This window comes from Gopherus evgoodei, chromosome 5, assembly GCF_007399415.2.
Source record: "Gopherus evgoodei ecotype Sinaloan lineage chromosome 5, rGopEvg1_v1.p, whole genome shotgun sequence".
Taxonomy (NCBI): Eukaryota; Metazoa; Chordata; order Testudines; family Testudinidae; genus Gopherus; species Gopherus evgoodei.
Window position 1 is genome coordinate 57,802,467 of NC_044326.1, and position 23,564 is coordinate 57,826,030.

The 23,564-nt window shown below is 41.6% G+C and overlaps 1 protein-coding gene across 2 annotated transcripts; it reads left to right on the forward strand.

Moving 5' to 3' along the window:
* The first annotated feature begins 64 nt into the window (after positions 1-64).
* Positions 65-22,169, forward strand: VPS37A (VPS37A subunit of ESCRT-I). 2 transcript variants are annotated; one of them, XM_030565488.1, is made up of 12 exons: positions 65-406; positions 5,726-5,800; positions 7,012-7,126; positions 10,804-10,904; positions 11,997-12,204; positions 12,413-12,483; positions 16,364-16,491; positions 16,575-16,633; positions 16,717-16,785; positions 18,286-18,429; positions 19,604-19,684; positions 20,005-22,169. In XM_030565488.1, the coding sequence occupies exons 1-11, from the start codon at positions 276-278 to the stop codon at positions 19,682-19,684; spliced, it is 1,182 nt and encodes a 393-aa protein (XP_030421348.1). In that variant the 5' UTR covers positions 65-275; the 3' UTR covers positions 20,005-22,169. The 2 variants fall into 2 exon arrangements, with proteins under 2 accessions (XP_030421348.1, XP_030421349.1); XM_030565489.1 differs by lacking the exon at positions 5,726-5,800.
* The last annotated feature ends 1,395 nt before the right edge of the window (positions 22,170-23,564 follow it).

Sequence of the window (23,564 nt, forward strand, 5' to 3'; positions counted from 1 at the left end):
CCGGCAGGGCGCTCTCTGCTCCAATCGCGCGCCACGTTCCGGGGCCCGGCCGGCACCACCGCCGCGTCCCAATAGATGCGTCCGCCGAGCGCTGATGACGCAGGCGTGTGTTGATGTCTGAGGGGACAGTGGCTCGCGCTCTTGACTTCCTGTTTCTGAGCAGAGCCTGGGGCTGAGGGCACCGAACCGGCCCCGCCAGCGGCTGGGCAGAGCTGCGTTCTCCACTTCGGGGCGGCGGGAGGCGGGCGCTGGGTGGCCCGGGCGCCGCGGGGAGGATGAACTGGCTGTTCCCCCTGTCCAAGGGCGGTGGCTCCTCCTCGTCCCCCGCGGCCCCTCTCCCCGCCCTCACCAGCCTCCAGCAGCAGAAGCAGCGGCAGATCGAGTCCCTGCGCAGCGCCCATTCCGCGTGAGTGACCGGCGGGGTGGGCGGGAGTCACTAACGGGGTGAGGTGGGGTGGGGGGCGAATCACCCTAGAGCCTCCCCCATTATTTCCCTCCGGGGCTGCCCGGCGGTACCTGCCTCTCCCCCCCTCCCCGGCGCTGATTCTGCTTCGGGCTTCTGTCTCCGCGGAGCCCCAGAGCAGCCCCCGCCCCAGTGTTACTCGGCGCCGCCCCGAGGGCTGGCGAGTTCGGCGGTGCAGAGAGCCGTTCTGTGACTGTTAGCGCTGCGAAGTCCACCTGCGCCACGAGAGTTAAGCGTGGGGTTCCTTCTGCTGCATCATCGCCAGGGATAGTGCTGGATTCTCCCGGACGTGCAACCTGATCTCGTTCCTTGCCTTTGCACATCTGTAAAGGATGGACTCTCCCTCCAATTATTCCTTAAGCGGTGCTGTTAACGACGCAGGGGACCAGCTGTACCCTCCTTTATTTTGGTCTTCATGAACAGAAATAACTAATTGAATGTTGTTACTGATTTAGATGAGGAGGTGGTATCTGTTGCCTCTTCTCATATTGATGCAAAAACATAACCAAAGTGACTAAAGTTGTGATGCTTATAAAAGCTGTAATGTGGAGGTAGTTGTAGTAGCACATTTCTTTATAAAAGTATAATTTATTTTCTTAAACTTAAGCTGCATCAATGTGGACATTTTTGTACAGATAAGATTGCCTCCACATTGGTGGGTTTTGCCAGGATAGTTACACTGGCAAAACCCTTCTACTGTAGACAAGGTCTTGCAGTGAGAAAACTTAATGCTCTGTTTGTTCTCTATCAAAGAGAAGCTTGTGAGGCGTACCTTCACAGGTACCTGGAACTAAAGGGTTCTTCTGTTTAGTGGTGAAAGGTATAACAAGAGTCAGTGTCTCAAAGTAAAAGTAGGACATATTCACAGTGAAAGTGATCAACTATTGAAATAAATCTCAAGGAAAAGTGGTGGATGGGTTCAGATCAGACTATATGACTTTCTAGAAGATAAAATTTAGGTCAAACACAAGTTATTTGGCCTCAACACAGGTAAGCATGAAATTCTATGGCCTGTGTTACATAGAAGGTCAAACTTGATAATCAAAGGGATCCTTTTAATATTAAAACCTATGAATTTCCCACAGTTGTGGGATTTAGAATGCAATTGACAGCCCTAACCTCCAGATACAATTGTTTATAACAGTGGTTCTCAACCTGTTTATTATTATGGGCTGCATATGCAGCCCATAGTGTTACCTGGCTGCAGGTTGAGAACTACAGTGCCCCCCATCCAAACCCTCCCTCCTGATGCTGTGCTGGGCCAGGGGGTAGCCAGGACCCCAGACTCCGACCCTGCTGCTGTGTGGAGCCAGGATTGGGAGGAGCAGCCAGGATCCCAGAACCTGACCCTGCCACTGTGTGGAGTCACAGGGGAGGCAGCCGGTACCCCACAGCCCAACCCTGCCTCTCTGCAATGCCAGCGGGAAGCCCACAGCCCAACCCTGCCGCTGTGCGGGGCCGGGCAGCAGCTCACAGCCTGGATCCTGACCTTTGGTTCTGTGCCCACAGCCTAGACCCTGAGCCTGCCATGTGGGGCCAGAAGCAGCCGGCGAACTGGTCTGTGACCTTTTGCACACAGCTGAACTGGCTGCAGCTGTGTGCTGGTTGGACTGCATGTTAGCCATAGATTGAGAACTGCTGGTTCATAAGAATCCAAAACTAGGTTTGCCTTGTTATGTTTAAGAATGCACATTTCCAGTTAAATTGAAGTCTTGCAGCGCTATAACCCAGTGTTGCTCAACTTGTGGCTTTAGACCCACATGCAGTTCTCATGGTGCATTCAGATTTGCATTGATCACGTAAGTATTATCATACTTTCAGGATGTGCAAGGGAGTGCTAAACCAATAGTGTGATCTCTTCAAGCAGCTGGCATGAGAACAGAGGAGAGAACTTTTTTCTCTTCCATCAGGAATGGGGGCTAGGAGAAGAAAACCACACTCTCTTTCAAGCACCAAGAGAGGGGAACAAAGTTAAGTTTAGTAGTTGCAGAGCACCACTAAATCCTGGTACAATATCCTGATCCTTCCATTGTGATGGTTGAGTTGTGGTGTTACTAATATGTTGAAATACTGCTATTGTTTATTTAAGGTTGTGCCCGCTAAGAGCTAGACTTTCCCAAAACACTCCATAAGGATGGTCCATGTTCTGAGGAGCTCATGGTCTAAGGACAGACAAGTAGACAGAAATTAGGGAAAGAATGTGAATAAAAATAGGCAATCATATGCAATTCACTGCCCAAAAATGTCATTGATATAAAGTTAAAATTGACTGGCAATGCCATACCTTTCCAGAATATTGAGTACAGTTATACTTAAACCTCTGAAAACCAGAAATAAAGAGTTAAAGAATTCTGCATTAAAAAAGTTCTGGGCAGTGATTTTCCTTGATTTTGAGGAAGTGGTGTAGTGAGGGCATGTGTGACTGGGGGTGCAGAGAAGGAGGCTTCTGGATACACCTTGCTGAGGCCAGGTCTACACGAAAAAGGTTGACTCAGCTATAGTACTGTGAGTATGAAAAATCCACACCCCTGCACAAGTTAAGCCAACATAACCCCTGGTGTAGATAGCATAGGGATGACCAGAGAACCACTCCTGTTGCTATAAACGTAGCCTGACACGCTACCAGCCCCTCAGTGCCCCCAATACAGCTGGAGAGGCCATAGGGAGGAAGGAAAGTAGTAACCAGCTGAAGGCAGTAAATGAGGAGTGGAGAGGAGCAGAGCCCGACTCTGCATTCCACTTTGGGGGCTAATATAGAAGGAAGGGGCTCTGTACAACCTTCTGCAGAATAGGAGGGTTACAGAGGTGTGAAGTAGCCCATTTGACTCATTAAGACAGTCTCTGGTTAATTGGGCCCTGGAGATAAATACAACAGCAGCTTTTAGAAGTAGGGTGATCTGTTGTCCCGATTTTAGGGTCTTTTTCTTGTATAGGCTCCTATTATCCCCCACCCCCCGTCCCAATTTTTCACATTTGCTGTCTGGTCACCCTACTTAGAAGTGTGAACTGACTCGTTCATCAAATTAGGTGATCTCCTTCCCCCTCCTACTAAAGGCTGCCCAAACCCTACTGCAGAACACCAATTTTCAAGACCTACTCATTGTGCTTCTGAGTTTTAAAGCACTTTCAGTATTGAAATAAGCTCCTTATTTGGGGTGTGCTAGCTGAGGAATCCTTGACTCCAACTTTGCACCAAAAAGTGTTGGCTGATCAGTAGTAAAATTATCTCATTGTAAGAACTGTAAAAATTTGATTCCTGTGACTTTTTAGGTAGACTATATCTGGGGAGCAGATATGCTCAATTTGGACCACTAGCCCTATCCCAGACCCCATGAGGCAGAGGAATTTTCTAGGCAATCTCAGTAAACATCTGAAGTTTAGAACACTTGGAAAATTGGCTGTAAAACAGTAAACTAGTCTCACATTTAACTTTAGCAGAGCTACTGGACAGTCTAATTATACATTACAAGTTTGTACACGCCAGCTTGATTCATTGTAAGCAGCTTGGTAGAATGGAACTTTAAATGTGGATAAGACAGGAGCTTTGTGAAGTAGTTCGGGGAGGTTGTATCATGCCTAGGGAACAGTGCAAAAAGGCATGGAGGTGATTTTGAGAGAAGCTAACAAATGGGCAGACAAGACTGGGAGCACTGGCAGAGCAGAGAGAACAGAGGACAATGCAAAGCCTGACACAGAAGGAGCAAAATTACATAGAGATTTGAGGTGGTGAGAAGCTTAATTTCCATGTGATAGTAAGATAGAGACCTGTTATGGCGAGTTACATAATTAAACTGATGGGCAGTGAAGATGAGTTTTTGGCTGCGCTTTATATGGTCTAAAGGCATGCCATGCTTATGTTTCAGAGGCCAACAATGAGAATGTTGCAATTGTCAACTGTTAACCACAGTTTCAGAACATCTTTTACAGTTACTTGTTTCATGATGAGATTCCACTTGATTAAATAGTGGCCCTTCAGTGTGTATCACTGCTCTGTCCCCTAAAGATGACCTTGAAGCATATGATTGTTTATCCCCCAAATTACAGACTTTTCTATTAATATCTGTGCAGTTTCTACAGGAATGACTCTTTTTGTCTTTAAACATTTCTACATTATTTATAATCAGAACATTGAAGTACAGTTCCTGTGCCTGAGAACCTGAAAGTGAAACTAACTAGAAACCGATCAGAATGACTAATCAATTTACAATATAGAGGTGATAATGCAATAACAAAAGATGAATAACTTTTTTATTAGCAAACAAGATACTTTTAGCAACACAAGTAAGGCATTTTGTTTTAAATATGACTTCTAGTTTGAAAGTGTCTTTTATATATATGTGAATTTCACTTTCCCCTATTCGTCTCTCAAAAATGACATGCTATGGATTTATCATACTAGATTAAATTTCTATCACTCTTAAAATAGACTGTAACACAACTGTACAAGAATGACTCTTTCTATAGCTAGCTTACATAGTTCAACTACAGATAAAATGTGCTATATAAAATTCATCTATTATGCCAAAGCCATAGCACATCACTTTTGACAGGCTAATAGGAAAAGTTTCAGTGAATTGATGAAGTGGGTATTTAATTTATCATAAACTAGGACAAAAAGTTCACACACTTCTTAGGGTATGTCTACACTGCAAAGCTGTCAACAAAACTTTTGTCTTTCATGGGTACTTAAAAAAGCCCCCCCACAAAAGACAAAAGTTTCGCCAGCGCAGCGCTCTCCTGCCAACAAAGCTAATGCCGCTCACAAGACTGTAAGTATTTTGTCAGCAAAAGTGCCAACAAAGCGCGTTTGCACTTGCTGACTTTTAGCGACAAGGCTGTCGACACAGCCTTGTCATTAAAAGCTGCATGGTGTAGCAAGCCATTAGCCTTGTTGTTTCAGTCTGCCTGGATGCACACTGAAACAAAGAGGAATCTGTTCGTAGTATGAAGATTATCTTTGCAATTAGAAGGATTTATTACGTTTTGGGAAAATGGAGATGACATTAAATTTACAAAAAGCCCGGATTTTTCTAGTGCCTTTATGTACACTGCCGGCAGTCATGTGTCTTAAAAATTCACAACCATCCTTCTCTTTTTAATTTTATTTAGGTCAGCATTCTGTGAAGATGTTAAGTAATTGCAGCAATTTGTTTTCTTTCATTTTTAACAAATATAGTAGAAAAACAAATCAAAATAATGTCTATAAGCTTGTGAATCTTGTACTTATTATTAATTGGACTCTAACAATTTTTTCCTTTATAGCATTGCCGAAATACAGAAAGATGTGGAATATAGGTTGCCATTCACCATAAACAACCTGACAATTAATATTAACGTGTGAGTAGCACAAGATCTACTTAAACACAACTTTAGGAACTTAAAATCTTGCCTTGTAAATAGTAACAATAATAAAACTTAAGGCCCCATTCCTGCAAACCCTTACAGATATGCTTATCTTTACTGTACTAGTAAATACTCAAAGTTAAGCACATGTCATATTTTCAGGCTCAGTTCCAAAGCAAGCCTACATTTTTTTCAGGAAGAAGCTGAGTCACATAAAATGGCAAGCAGTTTCTAAAGTTTGAATTGAATTACTAATAGAAACTTTTCTTTAATTCTTTTTATTCTCTGTACTAAAACATCAGTCATACATGATCATTATTTCATTCATCTTTTCTACTGTAAATTGAGTTTTTTACAGTGTTTCCTCTGAATTTGCATGCTATGGTCTCTGGCCCCCTAGGCTGTTTTAGTTGCACATTTTTACTCCTTTAATCTAGAGCATTTGCTCTGGTGCCTGGTCACAGAACCTAATTCTCCTGTGGTTCCCAGGGCATTGCCCTTTTCTCTCCAAAGACTTGTCTACATGGGACATTAGTGACAAGCCAGGGTGTGCATCTGTGGCACACTGGCTTGCCACATGGTAATGTCCTGTCTAGACCCTGTTCCAGTGCACTAAAATTTTCATAGTGTACTTTCACATGCTGCTGTTTGAAACAGGAATATGTATAAGTGCATTACCAAACTTTTAGTGCATTGGAGGGTCCACAATGCAAGCTATAGATTCACACCCTGGCATGCTGCAGTGTATGTCTTGTTGTAAGCAAGCCCAAAGTTTGTATATCGCAAAACATCATGGAGGTATTTAAGCCTATTTAGCAGCACTTGAGAGTACGATCTGCTCTCTCCTTTTCTGAGTCCAATTGCCCTCCTCAGTACCATTTAACATTCTGATTAACAATCTCTTCCTTTTATTGAAGAAACATCATGCAGGTTTTTTTTCTGCTGTTTAAACTGATCTGATCCCAGAAAAGAAGTATTCAAAGAGGTCACCATTCATATTACTGACTCTTTTTTCCCCACAAGTTTAGTAGCATATATCTGAAGTAAAAATCCCTCTTATTCACTTCTCTCTGTTTCCATAGTTTTTCCTGTTAGAAAGTAGGAGTATCTGATATGTTTTCTTAATGCAGCACATTCCTAATAAGACAAGCTTATCACAGACAGTTTAAAATGCCAATAATAATAAAGTATTTTTGTGTTTACAGCTTGCTTCCTCCTCAGTTTCCTCAGGAAAAACCACTGATCAGTGTTTTCCCACCAATAAGACATCACTTAATGGACAAACAAGGAGTGTATGTGGCATGTCCATTAATAAGCAATGTATGTATAATTTCCCTAATGGTTATATAACAGGTTTCATATATATATAGCACTCTGACTTGTCTAGTACATCTAATAACAAATTACTGGGAATACAGAACTTAATCTATGTGTGCTTTGTGTAAAAACAAAGAAACACACAATATTCCTTACTAATATCCCAGAACAACTTCTGTTGCATGACTGTAAGCTTCAGTGACTTGGACGATTACTGTAGGGTTTCTTAAATATGGATAGCACCATGTGTTGTGACTTAAGTCTGATTTGCAGAGACGTCTTCCTGCTTTGCTATGAAATTGTGTAATCTAAAATTAGATTACTTTGGAATTTACTGATGCATGGAACACTAAGCAGGACTTGAAGATGTTAGCTTTCCCAAAGAACATGTCTTTCATTTGTTTTCTCTGCCAGAACAGGTATATAACAGAGTTGTTTTACTACAGTTAATTTAGTGGGAATTTTTTTCTAGGAAATTCCCAGTCTTTTTGGATACTTTGAAATAACAGAGCCAATTTTGTAGTTTTGACTCTTTGAATGGCGTTTTATTTCAGATTAATTTGTTAACTTATTGAGCTTTCAGATGAGCATTAGGTCTGTTTAGTCATCTTTCTATCAAACAATTTCATATATAGATAACCCATATCTGATAATGGAACAAATACATAGATTTCCAGCATCTACTCACAGCTCAGAAGACTTCAGCTCTTAAAGATATGACTTATTAAAAACCCTAAGGGCTTGTTTACACACATTTTGAGTTACCACATTAGCTATCTGTTTCTGTACTGTTACACAACCTTCTAATGTGGATGCAATTATACATGAGTTATAACTCATGTTTAGGCATATTCATATGATATTGCTGTAATGATGCGGCCTCTCCGGGACACAACTGAGAGTATCAATTCAGGACAAATTGCTTAGAACAGGGCAGTTATAGCCCAAGGCTGGGTTTCCTTAAGGCACGCCAAACCAGCCAAACAGAGAGAACTTCGGTCTCACCCCACTAGCTAACCATAAGTCATACAAGCAATTCCCTTAGACACTCCAGTTTCCCATTATCACCCCCAGTACCACTCATTATGGGGACGAATGGTTATGAAAACCAATACCTCAGTAAAAGAAAAAAGGTTCTCCCACTCCCAAGGACCAAGCCCCACATCCAGATCAAAATATAAGTCAGATCTTACCCACAAATCACGCTGTTGCCAGTTCTTTAGAATCTAAAATCTAAAGGTTTATTCATAAAAGAAATGTAGATGAGAGTTAAAATTGGTTAAATGGAATCAATTACATACAGTAATGGCAAAGTTCTTGGTTCAGGCTTGTAGCAGTGATGGAAAAAACTGCAGGTTCAAATCAAGTCTCTGGAATACATCCACAGCTGGGGATGGGTCATTAAGCCCTTGTTCAGAGCTTCAGGCCATGTCTACATCTAAAATTTTGCAGCGCTGGTTGTTACAGCCGTATTAGTACAGCTGTATAGGGCCAGCGCTGCAGAGTGGCCACACTTACAGCAACCAGCGCTGCAAGTGGTGTTAGATGTGGCCACACTGCAGCGCTGTTGGGCGGCTTCAAGGGGGGTTCGGGGAACGAGAGAGCAAACCGGGAAAGGAGACCAGCTTCGCCGCGGTTTGCTCTCGCGTAACCCGAACCCCCCAGCAAACCGCAGGGAAGGAGACCTGCTTGCTCGGGGGATCGGGGAACGAGAGAGCAAACCGGGAAAGGAGACCAGCTTCGCCGCGGTTTGCTCTCGCGTTCCCCGAACCACCCTGCAAACCGCAGGGAAGGAGACCTGCTTGCTCGGGGAACGCGAGAGCAAACCGCGGCGAAGCTGGTCTCCTTTCCCGGTTTGCTCTCGCGTTCCCCGAACCACCCTGCAAACCGCAGGGAACGAGACCTGCTTGCTCGGGGGTTCGGGGAACGAGAGAGCAAACCGGGAAAGGAGACCAGCTTCGCCGCGGTTTGCTCTCGCGTTCCCCGAACCACCCTGCAAACCGCAGGGAAGGAGACCTGCTTGCTCGGGGAACGCGAGAGCAAACCGCGGCGAAGCTGGTCTCCTTTCCCGGTTTGCTCTCGCGTTCCCCGAACCACCCTGCAAACCGCAGGGAAGGAGACCTGCTTGCTCGGGGGTTCGGGGAACGCGAGAGCAAACCGGGAAAGGAGACCAGCTTCGCCACGGTTTGCTCTCGCGTTCCCCGAAACACCCTGCAAACCGTAGGGAAGGAGACCTGCTTGCTCGGGGAACGCGAGAGCAAAACCGCGGCGAAGCTGGTCTCCTTTCCCGGTTTGCTCTCGCGTTCCCCGAACCACCCTGCAAACCGCAGGGAACGAGACCTGCTTGCTCGGGGGTTCGGGGAACGAGAGAGCAAACCGGGAAAGGAGACCAGCTTCGCCGCGGTTTGCTCTCGCGTTCCCCGAACCACCCTGCAAACCGCAGGGAAGGAGACCTGCTTGCTTGGGGAACGCGAGAGCAAACCGCGGCGAAGCTGGTCTCCTTTCCCGGTTTGCTCTCGCGTTCCCCGAACCACCCTGCAAACCGCAGGGAACGAGACCTGCTTGCTCGGGGAACGCGAGAGCAAACCGCGGTGAAGCTGGTCTCCTTTCCCGGTTTGCTCTCGCGTTCCCCGAACCACCCTGCAAACCGCAGGGAACGAGACCTGCTTGCTCGGGGAACGCGAGAGCAAACCGCGGTGAAGCTGGTCTCCTTTTCCGGTTTGCTCTCGCGTTCCCCGAACCACCCTGCAAACCGCAGGGAAGGAGACCTGCTTGCTCGGGTTCCGGGAACGCGAGAGCAAGCCGGGGAAGGAGACCAGCTTGATTACCAGAGGCTTCCTCCTTCCACGGAGGTCAAGAAAAGCGCTGGTAAGTGTCTACATTGGATTACCAGCGCTGGATCACCAGCGCTGGATCCTCTACACCCGAGACAAAACGGGAGTACGGCCAGCACTGCAAACAGGGAGTTGCAGCGCTGGTGATGCCTGCAGATGTGTACACCTTCAAAGTTGCAGCGCTGTAACTCCCTCACCAGCGCTGCAACTTTCTGATGTAGACAAGCCCTCAGTGTAGCAAAGTTCCTCCAGAGGTAAGAAGCAGGATTGAAGACAAGATGGAGGATTTGCATCTGCCTTTTATAGTCTCTTGCCATGTGGCCTGTGCTTCCTTTGTTCCAAAAATAAGCTACCCAGTGCATGGCATGGTAAAACCTTAGAATTCTGTCCATAAGCAGGTCCCTGCATGCCTTGCTGAGTCACAAGGTATATCTGCCTTCTCTCAATGGGTCACTTGTATAGCTGATGGTCCTTAATGGCCCATCAAGTAGGCTAGGCAGTGCTGATGCCAAATTGTCTGAGTGTCACCGAGAAGCATAGCACACGTTTGAAATACAAACAGTATAGAGCCAATATTTATAACTTTAAATACAAAAAGATACATGCCTACAAATAGCAGAATCATAACCAGCAAATCATAACCTTGTCATAGACACCTTACTTAACGTTCTTTGTACAAGATTTGGTGCTACTATATGACCTTGGTTGCAACAATGATCTATACAGTCACAGTTTATGTCAGTAACGTCACACTTGCATTCAAAAGATATCATGTGCTTCTTTTTTGGTGAGCTTCTTTGGTACTTTAGGAGTGCTAAATATAATATGGATTTTGTTCTCTACCAGTTCACAATGCACTCTGACCTTGGAAAAATTATTCAGAGCTTACTGGATGAGTTTTGGAAGAATCCTCCAGTTTTGGCTCCAAGCTCAACATCATTTCCATAGTAAGTATACATAAAGGTAAAATTGAGAGATCAGACCATATTCAAGTGTGTGCAAAACCTGGACAAGTAATTTCCAGATTAATCTTTAGATTTTCTTAGGAAATGTATGAATGTAACAATATGTCAAGGAACATACTGGAAACAATTAATATGTAAATTAGTTGGAGGAGAGGCAAAAAGTTAAAAAAATGGTTTTGTTTCAGACTGAAAATGTTTAATTCAGCCAATTGATAGGCATGGATCTGTCCACTTAGGGTCAATTTTAAAATGGTATAGTTGGCTTTCCTGTATTATCATGTTAATTTGACTTTAGTGCTTTTATGTTTCTGAAGATGAATGAATGTGTATCAGTAGCAGAACAAGTACTTCAGGCAATTATTCCCGTATGCATTTTTTGTTCCTAGATGCCCTGCTGATGACCTCAGGATCTGAAACTCCCAAACTTTAATTTATTTGAGAATCTGTCAAATAGATAATTAGATTAAAATGTGCAAAGCAGGCCCTAAACACTATAGCCTTGTCCATACTTTAGAAATAATTGATCACTGACAAGCAATGTCGTATGCAATTTTGAATTAAAAAAGTTAATCACTTCAGAAACTGCTTAAAAACTTTATCTGTTGCTGATGTGCTTAAGTTTTGTAGGGTGAACAAATGCTAAAAGACACTGCAACTTATTTTTTGTAAGGGCTTCTCAAGTGGAAACCCGATTTAAATTGATGTTTCACAAACTTCTGAGAAGCATAAAATTTGAGTTTACATTTGCAATTGGCTGTACATCAAATCTGAGAGCATATAATTTTGTTTTTCAACTCTTTACTGGGATACAGAGATAATTGAACTTACTTAGAAAGTTTTTCATAATGAAGTATTGTATAATAGCATCATATGGTAAAGTATCTCTTGCAGAATTCTCACTTTTATTATTCTCACTTTTATTATTACTTTTGAGATAATAAATACTTGTGTACTACTTCAAAAGCTCAACAACTGAGTACCTTGCATGTGTGCTAGTAATTTCAGATCTATTCTTGAAATATCATAAATGAACAGTAAACAATTAGTTGCTGATGGTAACTTTTTTTTTTTTAGTCTTTACAGTAAACCAGCTGGAATGCCTCCTTATACTCCTCAGGGTTTTCCATTTCTTTCTCCATACCCGCCACAAGAAACAAATAGATCTATAGCTTCTGTGCCAGTTGCTGAATCAGGTTACACTACAGACAAACCCGCTGCTCCGTCCTATGGCTTGATCACAGACCTGCCATTACCTGTTCCAACAACAGAAGCACTATTACAGGTTTGTATGTGTAGTGAGATTTATCATTTAAGCAGTCTACACCTACATCCCTCAGAGCTAGTCCATAAATTGAATATAAATCCTTCACAGGGCAGATGTGTGCATAGGCAACCATTCTTGCTATGGTAAGGGCTTTTAGATGAGATTACAAGCAAAAGAAAGAAATTACTATCCGAAGTTTAAATAATGCTTTTAAACTTCTGTTCAGATGGGCCAGAATGGTTTCACTTACAAGATGCCTGATGTTCCTGATGCATTTCCAGAGCTCTCAGAATTAAGGTAAGATCTTGGAGAAAAAAGCAGTTACTTTGTGGTAATGCATATGACAATTACTGCTTGAACTGGAAAATATTTTTTTTTCTTGTTGCTAGACAGCCTCTAAAAAGTTTCATTAGGAGAAAACAGTACTCATATTTACCATGACTTCCTTAGTTTCTGTAAGTTGCTACATATCTTATTAACTGTTTTTTTTTCTCGCTCAGGATTTTTAATAGGAAAATGTATTGGGAACTATAGGTAAATGCTGTCTTACATTACTCTGACAAATTAAAAAGAGTCTCTTGCTGTATCCTTCAAACTGTTTTCCTGTGCATCACCAGGCACCCAGTAAGTGTAACATCTGGAAAAAGATGGCAGGAAGGCATATACTATATTAAGGCAGCTTACAGCAGTCCCCCATAGAAAAGACTTCAACTTTTGTGAATATTTATAACTTACGTTGTAAATACTTGCTGTTATAATATCCATACTGCATAAGCAGCAAAGAGTCCTATGGCACCTTATAGACTAAGGAACGTATTGGAGTATGAGCTTTCGTGGGTGAATACCCACTTCGTCGGATGCATGTAGTGGAAATTTCCAGGAGCAAGTATATATATATGCAAGCAAGAAGCAGGCTAGATCTAGATAACGAGGTTAGTTCAATCAGGGAGGATAAGGCCCTCTTCTAGCAGTTGAGGTGTGAAAACCAAGGGAGGAGTTGGCAAGCCATTCACAGTCTTTGTTTAATCCTGAGCTGATGGTGTCAGATTTGCAGATGAACTGAAGCTCAGCAGTTTCTCTTTGAAGTCTGGTCCTGAAGTTTTTGCTGCAGGATGGTTACCTTTAGAGCTGCTATTTGTGTCCATGGAGATTGAAGTGTTCTCCTACAGGTTTTTGTATATTGCCATTCCTAATATCTGATTTGTGTCCATTTATCCTTTTCTGTAGGGACTGTCCAGTTTGGCCGATGTACATAGCAGAGGGGCATTGCTGGCATATGATGGCATATATTACATTGGTGGACGTGCAGGTGAATGAACCGGTGATGGTGTGGCTGATCTGGTTAGGTCCTGTGATGGTGTCACTGGTGTAGATATGTGGGCAGAGTTGGCATGAAGGTTTTTTGCATAGATTGGTTCCTGAGTTAGAGTTACTATGGTGCAGTGTGCAGTTACTGGTGAGAATATGCTTCAGGTTGTCTGTGGGCGAGATGATGTGGTGATAGATAGCTTGGAGTGCTGATGGCATAGATCCACAAACTCGGAAATCCTGGACGCCCCTTCATCTCAGGCATTGGCACTCTCACTGAAGGACTGTCTGGATATGTGGGACTCTCTACTCAGACCCCTATGCCACCAGCACTCCAAGCTATCTCCGTGACACCACTGATTTCCTGAGGAAACTACAATGCATTGATGACTTCCAGAAAACACCATCCTAGCCACCATGGAGTAGAGGCTCTCTACACAAACATCCCACACACAGATGGATAGAAGCTGTCAGGAACACCATCCCTGATGATGCCACAGCACAACTGGTTGCTGATTTCTGTGCCTTTATCCTCACACACAACTATTTCAAATTTGATGACAATATATACCTCTAGATCAGTGGCACCACTATGGGCACCCGCATGGCCCCACAATATGCCGACATTTTTATGGCTGACCTGGAACAATGCTTCCTCAACTCTCGTCCACGCACACCCCTTCTCTACCTACGCTACATTGATGACATCTTCATCCTCTGGACCCATGGGAAGGAGACTGGAAAAATTCCACCACGATTTCAACAGCTTCCACCCCACCATCAACCTCAGCCTGGACCAATCTACACGGGAGGTCCACTTCCTAGACACCACAGTGCAAATAAGTGATGGTCACGTTAACACCACCCTATACCAAAAACCTACCGACCGCTATGCCTATCTTCATGCCTCCAGCTTCCATCCCAGGCACATCACACGATCCATTGTCTACAGCCAAGCACTGAGATACAACCACATCTGCTCCAACACCTCAGACAGAGACCAACACCTACAAAATCTTCACCAAGCATTCTCAAAACTACAATACCCACACGAGGAAATAAGGAAACAGATCAACAGAGCCAGACGTGTACCCAGAAGCCTCCTACTGCAAGACAAACCCAAGAAAGAAACCAACAGGACTCCACTGGCCATCACATACAGTCCCCAGCTAAAACCCCTCCAACGCATCATCAGGGATCTACAACCCATCCTGGACAATGATCCCTCACTTTCACAGGCCTTGGTGGCAGGCCAGTCCTCGCCCACAGACAACCTGAAGCATATTCTCACCAGTAATTGCACACTGCACCATAGTAACTCTAACTCAGGAACCAATCCATGCAACAAACCTCGATGCCAACTCTGCCCACATATCTACACCAGTGACACCATCACAGGACCTAACCAGATCAGCCACACCATCACCGGTTCATTCACCTGCACGTCCACCAATGTAATATACGCCATCATATGCCAGCAATGCCCCTCTGCAATGTACATCGGCCAAACTGGACAGTCCCTACGGAAAAGGATAAATGGACACAAATCAGATATTAGGAATGGCAATATACAAAAACCTGTAGGAGAACACTTCAATCTCCATGGACACACAATAGCAGCTCTAAAGGTAACCATCCTGCAGCAAAAAAACTTCAGGACCAGACTTCAAAGAGAAACTGCTGAGCTTCAGTTCATCTGCAAATCTGACACCATCAGCTCAGGATTAAACAAAGACTGTGAATGGCTTGCCAACTACAAAAGCAGTTTCTCCTCCCTTGGTTTTCACACCTCAACTGCTAGAAGAGGGCCTCATCCTCCCTGATTGAACTAACCTCGTTATCTAGATCTAGCCTGCTTCCTGCTTGCATATATGTACCTCCCCCTGGAAATTTCCACTACATGCATCTGACGAAGTGGGTATTTACCCACGAAAGCTCATGCTCCAATACGTCCATTAGTCTGTAAGGTGCCACAGGACTCTTTGCTGCTTTTACAGATCCAGGCCAACACGGCTACCCCTCTGATACCATACTGCATAGAGACTCACAGATACTTCCACTTGACTGACTGACTGTTATTTTAAGCTGTGACAAGGCATTAACAGTTAGGTTTCACTGGAGAATTTTCTTCAGACTTTTGAAACAGCCTCCCAAGCCAGATATATTTGTCTGAAAGAAATGGACTCCTCAATTAAAATAGTCTCAAACAATGGATTTGCTCACCTCTGATGTCCTACTCTTAACCCCTGTTGTAATAGTTGACTAAACCAAAAACTCTTTCTTATAGAATGCAGATCAGTGGACCTTTCCTATACATTTCCAGATTTGGCAGGATGAACAACAGAATCTGAGGGTTTCTGGAAATAGAGAATTCCTTCTTAAGGGTGTGTCAAAAGTTATGCAGGCTGTCAACAAGCAGTTTATATTTGAGGCTTGTAAGCACTAGTAGCATATGTTTATATATCGCAAAGGGGGTTTGTTTTGTTTTCATATTTTTAAGAAACATTGCCAGCAAGTCTGAGCCTTCCAAGATGACTAAAGAGAAATGTGGACTAATGCATCATCTCCTAAGCTTTTCCATAGGGCTCCAGAATTTGCCAACAATATTATGTTTCTAGTCTAATTCTCAAATTGTGTTGCATCAGAACTAGGTAACACATTCAGGAGCACATTAAGGAAGTAAAGATTGAAACTAAAGGCACTAATACACTGCCTTTCAATGCCTGTCCACTGCAGATGGTAGAGTCCAGTGCAAGAAAATATAAAATAACATGGCTTCTTTGCTGGAGTAAAATAATGCCAAATATGTTGCTAGGTTTCATTTTTAATTGGTCTTTTGCTGTATATCCTTTTTCTTTTTTTAATCCAGTATACCACAGCTGACAGATATGAATGAGCAAGAGGGTATTTTGCTGGAACAGTTTGTGACTCTGCCACAGCTGAAGCAAATCATAATGGATAAAGATGACTTAGTGAAAAGCATTGAAGAGTTAGCAAGTAAGATTTCAACATATTTATAACTATGGGTGTGTTTTCAGAACCGTGGTCTCTTAAAATTAAACAGCTTATTTATTTTACAGAAAAAAATTTACTGTTGGAACCCAGTCTAGAGGCAAAAAGGCAAACAGTGCTGGATAAAGTAAGTGAATAAAAGTAAATTTTCTGGAAAAGAAATAGCTGAAATGTTCATTGTTTTTTTAAGAAATATTTTTCCCCCTCCAGTTTGAACAGCTTACTCAGATGAAAGCCACCATTGAAAAGAAGATGCAAAGGCAGCATGAGCTTAGTGAGGTATAACTTTTTTATTTTCATGTTGTCTTTTGAATAACATTCTACAAATTATGGACAAAAGTTTAATAAAAATTTTCAAGAATATTCTTCTGGCCAGATTCTGCTTTTATATGAGTGTGCATGGCTCCCATGATTTGAATAAAGTAGAGCTACGTAATATTTCTGTGACAGTCAAGTTGGCTTAAAAACAAAACAGAAGATGGTAGTACAACCAAGATTCTGTTTCACATTCAGTGGTACAGTAGCAAAAAATCTTTCAGATGCTGAGTGATGGTGCCATTAGAATTGTTCCTGACAAATTTGGTCAATGGCAGGTATTGGGGAGAGAGACTGACCAAAAAAAAAATCCATTAACTAAGCCATTTAGCAAGGTGATTTAATAAAACTCTTTGTTGTGATGGGAGTAGTTGTAACAAACTAGGTGATAAAATCAAGAACATAGTCAAAACCTAGCTAAGAGTTCTAGGCCAGGCACTATAAACTTACCTCAGGGGAAAGAACACCAGGGCTGAAGTCCAGCTTAGATCTCCGCATAATATGTATAAAAGTACCAACTATAAGTACGTCATTCTCACTTAATAACATCAGTATCACAATTTAACAACACTTGACTATTTTCAAGTGCAGCTAAAGTGTGTTATAAAAATAGAGATGTGGACAGCGTAATTGGCTTTGAGCCTAGCTGTATAAAGAAAAGGTAACAGGAGTTGGTTAGTTTAAAACTTGGTTTTGAGCTGGCATAAAACTTTTCTTCTTTGTCAAATTGCTGTTTAGTCAGGAAAAATACCAGTATGTTCAGCTTAAATTTCCCTTTGTCTTGATGCATTCAGTTATTTGTTTCACATAGATACCAGTGTACAGATACAAGCATGTTGCTGGGACTAAGAGAATAAACTATTTTCTAACAGGATTCCTCCTAGAAAAAATGAACTAATTATTCAGTCAGTTGTATTCCAAAGGTATCTGAAAGCCATGATTATAAAGATTTTGTACTTTCACCTGGCTCTACTTACTCAGGTTCATGACCAGTCCTTAAGTTTCTGGCGTGAACTTCAAGTGTGAAGCCTATTGATTACTTTTTATATTTTGCTTTAGAGCATCTTTTAATAATGACTTCTAGAACAGTGATCTCAAAGGTCTTGGGGACCCTGCAGTCAGATCTGTGAGGGTGGGCTTTAACAACCACACACAGCATCACTGAAATCAGTGGAGCTCTGCATGGGTGTAAGGGTAAGTCAGCCCAAATCAGTTACTCTGCCAAATGTCGTCTTCATTCTGTGTTCCTGTTTAGATTTTTTTTTTTATCAACGTAAACATTCATTGCTTCCTGTAGGTGGCAAATTTCTAAGTTGCGTAGCAGTCTTAATTTTAAGATACTACAGTAATGTTCTCTCCCACACCCATTAAGCTGTTTTAATGCATTCCTTTATCTACCTTGTGTAAAATAAACATGGTTTTCAATGATCATTTAACATTAGCAGGAAACTTTTTTTTCCTCAGGGTTGCAGTCCCAGTGCTTTGCAGGCCAGACTGAAAGTAGCTGCTCATGAAGCCGAAGAGGAGTCTGACACTATTGCAGAAGATTTCTTGGAAGGAAAAATGGAAATAGATGACTTTCTTAGTAGCTTCATGGAAAAGAGAACAGTATGTAATATACGCTCGAGCTGAAATGAATTGTACAAGTGGGGTGCGTGAAACCAGTATTTGAGTGATCACTTTTAAGAGTGGAGCAATTCTGTGATTCAGAATGCTGGATTCTGTGACCTGCTGCACACTTCTTAGAAGTCTTAACTAATTATTCTGATTCTTCCAAGATTGCAGCATATCTCGTATAGCTTGCCAGTAACATTAGAAATGGTTTGTAGTTTTGTAAATTCACTCTCACTTACTTGAACTCTAGTTTATTCTTGTATGTGCCTTCTATATACTGCTTTTTATTATGCTCACTTCCCTTAATCTTAGAAGGTACTTTGTTGCAGAGCCCCTTGCATCTCTTGTGGTTTTGCCTCACTCAGATAGCAGTGATCCTGTAACTTACTTTGCTCTATGTTTTTGTGCTAAACTGTAAAGGGGAGAGGGTGCACTGATTTTTTGTCAATGAGACATAATGTCATTGTTACAAGGTGGACAGAAATGCGTATGCATGATGAAATGTAACCTTCCATCCCATTTTTTGAGCAAGAGCAATGAGATGTAACTTTGAGTGAACCAGGTAATACCTAGTCCTGACTCAATGCAAGGGACTGGACTAGATGATCTATTATGTCCCTTCTAGTACTACATTTCTGTGATTCTCCCACCTATAGTATTGTCCTCTCATTGTTGCACTGAAATAAGGAGAAAAACCAGTTGAGCGGTTGTAAGAGGGGAAGAAAGAGACAGGGTGTATAGAATAATCTGCTGTGTTGAGTCTCAACCGCATAACTTTTAAATTTCCTTAACCCTTAAGGATGAAATAATAAGAATAATTAAAATAGGTAGTCTTAAAATATGGTTCATGATCACTGCATGTGCTCTTGGTCTCTGTTCTTGTTTCCTGCAGATAAATCATAGTAAAGTCATCTAATGATACTGTAAATATTTTCCTAAGTACTTTTCTACATAAGCAACTGCTTCAGAGTGTTCTTGCAAATAGGGGTGAATTTTGGTGGAATTGCTGGTAGGGAAGTGGTCCCCAGGTCAGTCTCTCTTTTAAAATTCCATGAAATAGGCAACTTTAAACTAAAAAAGAAGAAATAGGGATTGAGTGTGTAGAATACAAAAATAAACATAGCAGGTTATCCTTTTCAGAGCTAACTGGTCCACTTTTGTGTTTTAGATTTGCCACTGTAGAAGAGCCAAAGAGGAGAAACTTCAACAGGCAATAACAATGCACAGCCAATTTCATACTCCACTATAGGTAAACTGCTACATGAAGGCAAACTCCCACACACTTTGCATTACCTTCATAGCACTTCCTCTGTATTTACCAACTGCAACTATCATGTTAAAATTATTAGTATTTCCCATAACATTTCTTGATGTAGATCAATTTCAAATCAAAATTCCTTGTTTGTTTCTATACAAAGGAAGGAAATAGTTGGTATTTTCAAAAAGTGTGGGTTGGGGAGAAACATCTACTTCCTAAAATACCTGTCTGTAACTAGGGGGAGGAAGGAGCTGCAAAATAGCTTTTTAGGCGGTTTAACTGTCTAATTATAGAAATTTTTGTCTTCATAGACTTTCGTGCAAACTAGACCTGCCAAGAGAAGAGTGAACAAACCCAATAAAGCACATTTTCTAACACCTATTTGCAAATAAGCATTTCATCATAAATGGTTGTATTTATAGAACAGATTGTATACAGTGCTGAGACTGTTTTGTACAAATTAGAATGACTCTTTATATTCTCATTTTATTCAAGAAATCCTTCTATTGCAATCTTTGCACTAATATTTTTGTATTTATTGTTGATAGTCCTTACCATATTTAAGTTCCTGCTGCTATCCTGCCATTCTTTAGAGATTAATATCTAAATGTGTAACTTTGGCTAGCTTTGTACATTTTATAAAACATAATTCATACCTTTTTGTATTTTGAATTTGAAACATTTGCTTGAGTTATTTTATGAAGACTCTTGAGGATGGTGAACTTTGTAGGGAGGAGATTGGTAACGCTTTTTATAAGTGTCAGTGAAATATCAGACTTCCCTTCCTTGATGCCAAAAATGTTCAATGCCAGTTTATTTTTAATTCAAAATAATATCATACTAAACGTTCCTGCATCCTGGTTGGATAAGCAGAATCAGTTTAAGGAACGGATGCTTTGAAAATATATATCAGCAGTCTGTAAATATACTATCTATTATACTAAGAATACAAATGGACTCTTCATCCTGAAGTGACTAGGGCACCCACCACTGAAACTAGCTACAGAGTTTCAGCAGACATCATCTTTCATTTTACGCAAAACCAAAGGAATTTGTTGTTGCACAATATAAAAAGGAAAAAAAAAAATCAGGCCACCTTTTTACATAGTTTTTGTGTGTTTTAGTGTCTTCATCTGAGGAACTCAAAGCAACTTTACAAGCTTAATTTATTCTCAAGTCCCTTGTGAGGGTGGAGTTACCTGGATTCAATATACAAGAAACTGACTTTTCACTAGCTGTGCAGTGAGTCCTGGTAAGGGCCATGAACAGAACTCTTATCTGGTGATTTCTAGATCTTTGTCCTTTGATCACTAGACCTGTTTGTCAGGTGCGCTTCCTTTTAGGGGAGGGGATATATTTAATATGCATGAACTGCAAATTAACAAACAAAGGCTCATGATGTTTACAGGTGAAAAAGCAACCCTAAGTACATTTAAAAAAATATAAATTCTAGTCTGTCTGCCACTGAACTGAGTCATGAAGTGAAAGTACAGATTCTAGAGAATAGATATATTTGCTACATCCTGAATTTTGGGATAGATTTAGTACTGCAGTTCTCTGTTTTATTCTGTCATAGTTGTAACTTTCTCAGGAATCTTGATATTGTTCTCTCCCCACACTCTTCTGACAAGGTGAAGAGAAGCAGGGTGGAAATGCATTGAGACTTCTGAAAGGAACTTTTTCATGATCTTGAGTCTGCAGCTACTACTTAATCCTGTCAAATCTGACAACCTAAACCGGTTAGACTAGGTCCGTACTTAAAGGTTTCCCTACCAGGAGGTGTCACTCTAACCTCTAAGTCAGTACTGAATTGAATGCCCCCAGCATTGTGTTAATAAAGCCACTGTGTTTCTGGAAATGCTGTTTTTTGGGGCTTGAGGTAAAAGTTAAATCTGACTCTTTGTAGTCACTAAAGATCCATTAGCACTTCTTACAGGTGTAGGAATATTAACCCCTATTTTCAAATGGGGTAATATTCTTTTACCTAAATTACATTGATGGGTGCTTTTTAAATTCATATACTTACCTGGCAGTTTTATTTAGGAACACTTATTCTCTGTGCTTTGTACTGTGGTGTGCTGTTTTAAACAGCTGCTGAATATGGTGGTGGGCAAAGTGATCCCTGAGAATAGTTTCAGTTTGTAAACCAGACAGAGATCTTGCAGGATGAGCAAGTAAGAGACTATATGGTGATTATGTTCCTTGTACCAATTAAAGCATTACCCTTAAAGATGACTTGTACATTTTAATCCTCAGACATTTGAACCTTAAAATGTACAGCTGGAAGTTTTGCCTCAAATATTTTTTTTGCTGAAAAATACAGATTTGGATCAGCTAAAACAATTGGTGAATTTGGATTGATCAGTTGGGAAGGGGCACCCATCAGAGATGTTGAAACAGTTCACTTCAGCATTTCTGGAGTTAAATGATTCAACTTTTGTTTAAGAAAATTTTTTTTTTAATTTCCCTCAATTTTATTTTTAATCTAAACTTAAATGTTTTTGATTGACACTCTACTTTTTTTTAATATTAGTTTGCCAATAATTTCAAAACATTTTTGTTTCAGGCTGACCTGAAACTTTTTTTTTCCACCTGCACCAAATATTATGTTCTTTTGTAGGCCTCAGAGTATTTTCTACACACTGATTAATTAAAATATGTGGATGTGGCTTTCAAAACAATAAGTAGGTCACATTTTCCCTCTTCCCTTCCCTTGTTGTGCATGTACATTAAGTAAATTTACTGCAACTCCACTCTGAAATAGCTGTCCCATTGAGAGTGCTGGAACATGGAGGCTGCTGTTGGGCCTATGGAAAGTCTGTTTTCTATAATATTGCATGTTCTAGGCCTAATGAAACTTTAGGAAACATGTAGTACAGTATTAGAGAAGACAGACAGACTAATGCCTGTTGACAACCTGCACTGCATAGCTCACACTTCGTGCCAAAGTGCATACAGATGTATTACACCAAGTGAAAAATAGTGATGTTCTTTATTTGCAAACTAGGAACAGAGGACCTAATTTGTCATCGGTATTCCTCTACTTTAATTGGTTACTTCTGTACTGCAGTAACTGGTTAATTTCTCTGCTGCTGTTTAATGGTAACTATCTTAAGCCTTGGCTACACTGGCGCTTTACAGCACTGCAACTTTCTCGCTCAGGGGTGTGAAAAAACACACCCCGAGCGCAGCAAGGTACAGCGCTGTAAAGCGCCAGTGTAAACAGTGCCCCACGCTGGGAGCGTGGCTCCCAGTGCTGCAAGCTAATCCCCATGGGGAGGTGGAGTACGTGCAGCGCTGGGAGAGCTCTCCCCCAGCGCTGGCGCTCCGACCACACTCGCACTTCAAAGCGCTGTCGCAGGAGCGCTCCCATGGCAGCACTTTGGAGTTTCGAGTGTAGCCAAGCCCTTATATTAACTTCTATCTCAGCAGTAATGTTTTTTGTATTTAATATAAATCTCTATCCTTCTCCTTTGGATCAACTGACAGCTAAAATGCAGAGCTGAATTCTCTGTGTAGAGGTCATAACACTTCATATATTGAAAAGATTTCTTACACCTGCAGTATAAAGCAGTGGAGTCAAATACTTTCCTTTGGGAATGTCTCGTATACTTTGGCCAACAAGATCTCCCACTGGGATTACACACTCTTGAAAGGGGCCATTTTAACATCTGCCATATACTTCCCAATCTGTTTCACGTTCTTTTATTCTAAAGTGAGGTTGATAACTATCAATTCAACTCTGTCCACCAGCACTATGAGCAACAGACTTTATTAATATAAGCAGATTGTAAGTTACTAGCTGGGTCAGTTATAATATAATAACCATCACATGGTTTTTGCTCTTCAGATGCTCCTATAGCAGTACCAC

Bases quoted from the DNA above. Each gene is read 5' to 3' on its own strand.
- VPS37A (XM_030565488.1), top strand. From the start codon at position 276: ATGAACTGGCTGTTCCCCCTGTCCAAGGGCGGTGGCTCCTCCTCGTCC. The intron at 16,492-16,574 runs GTAAGATTTCAA...TTTATTTTACAG, and splicing joins AAGCATTGAAGAGTTAGCAA to AAAAAAATTTACTGTTGGAA. The intron at 16,786-18,285 runs GTATAACTTTTT...TTTTTTCCTCAG, and splicing joins GGCAGCATGAGCTTAGTGAG to GGTTGCAGTCCCAGTGCTTT.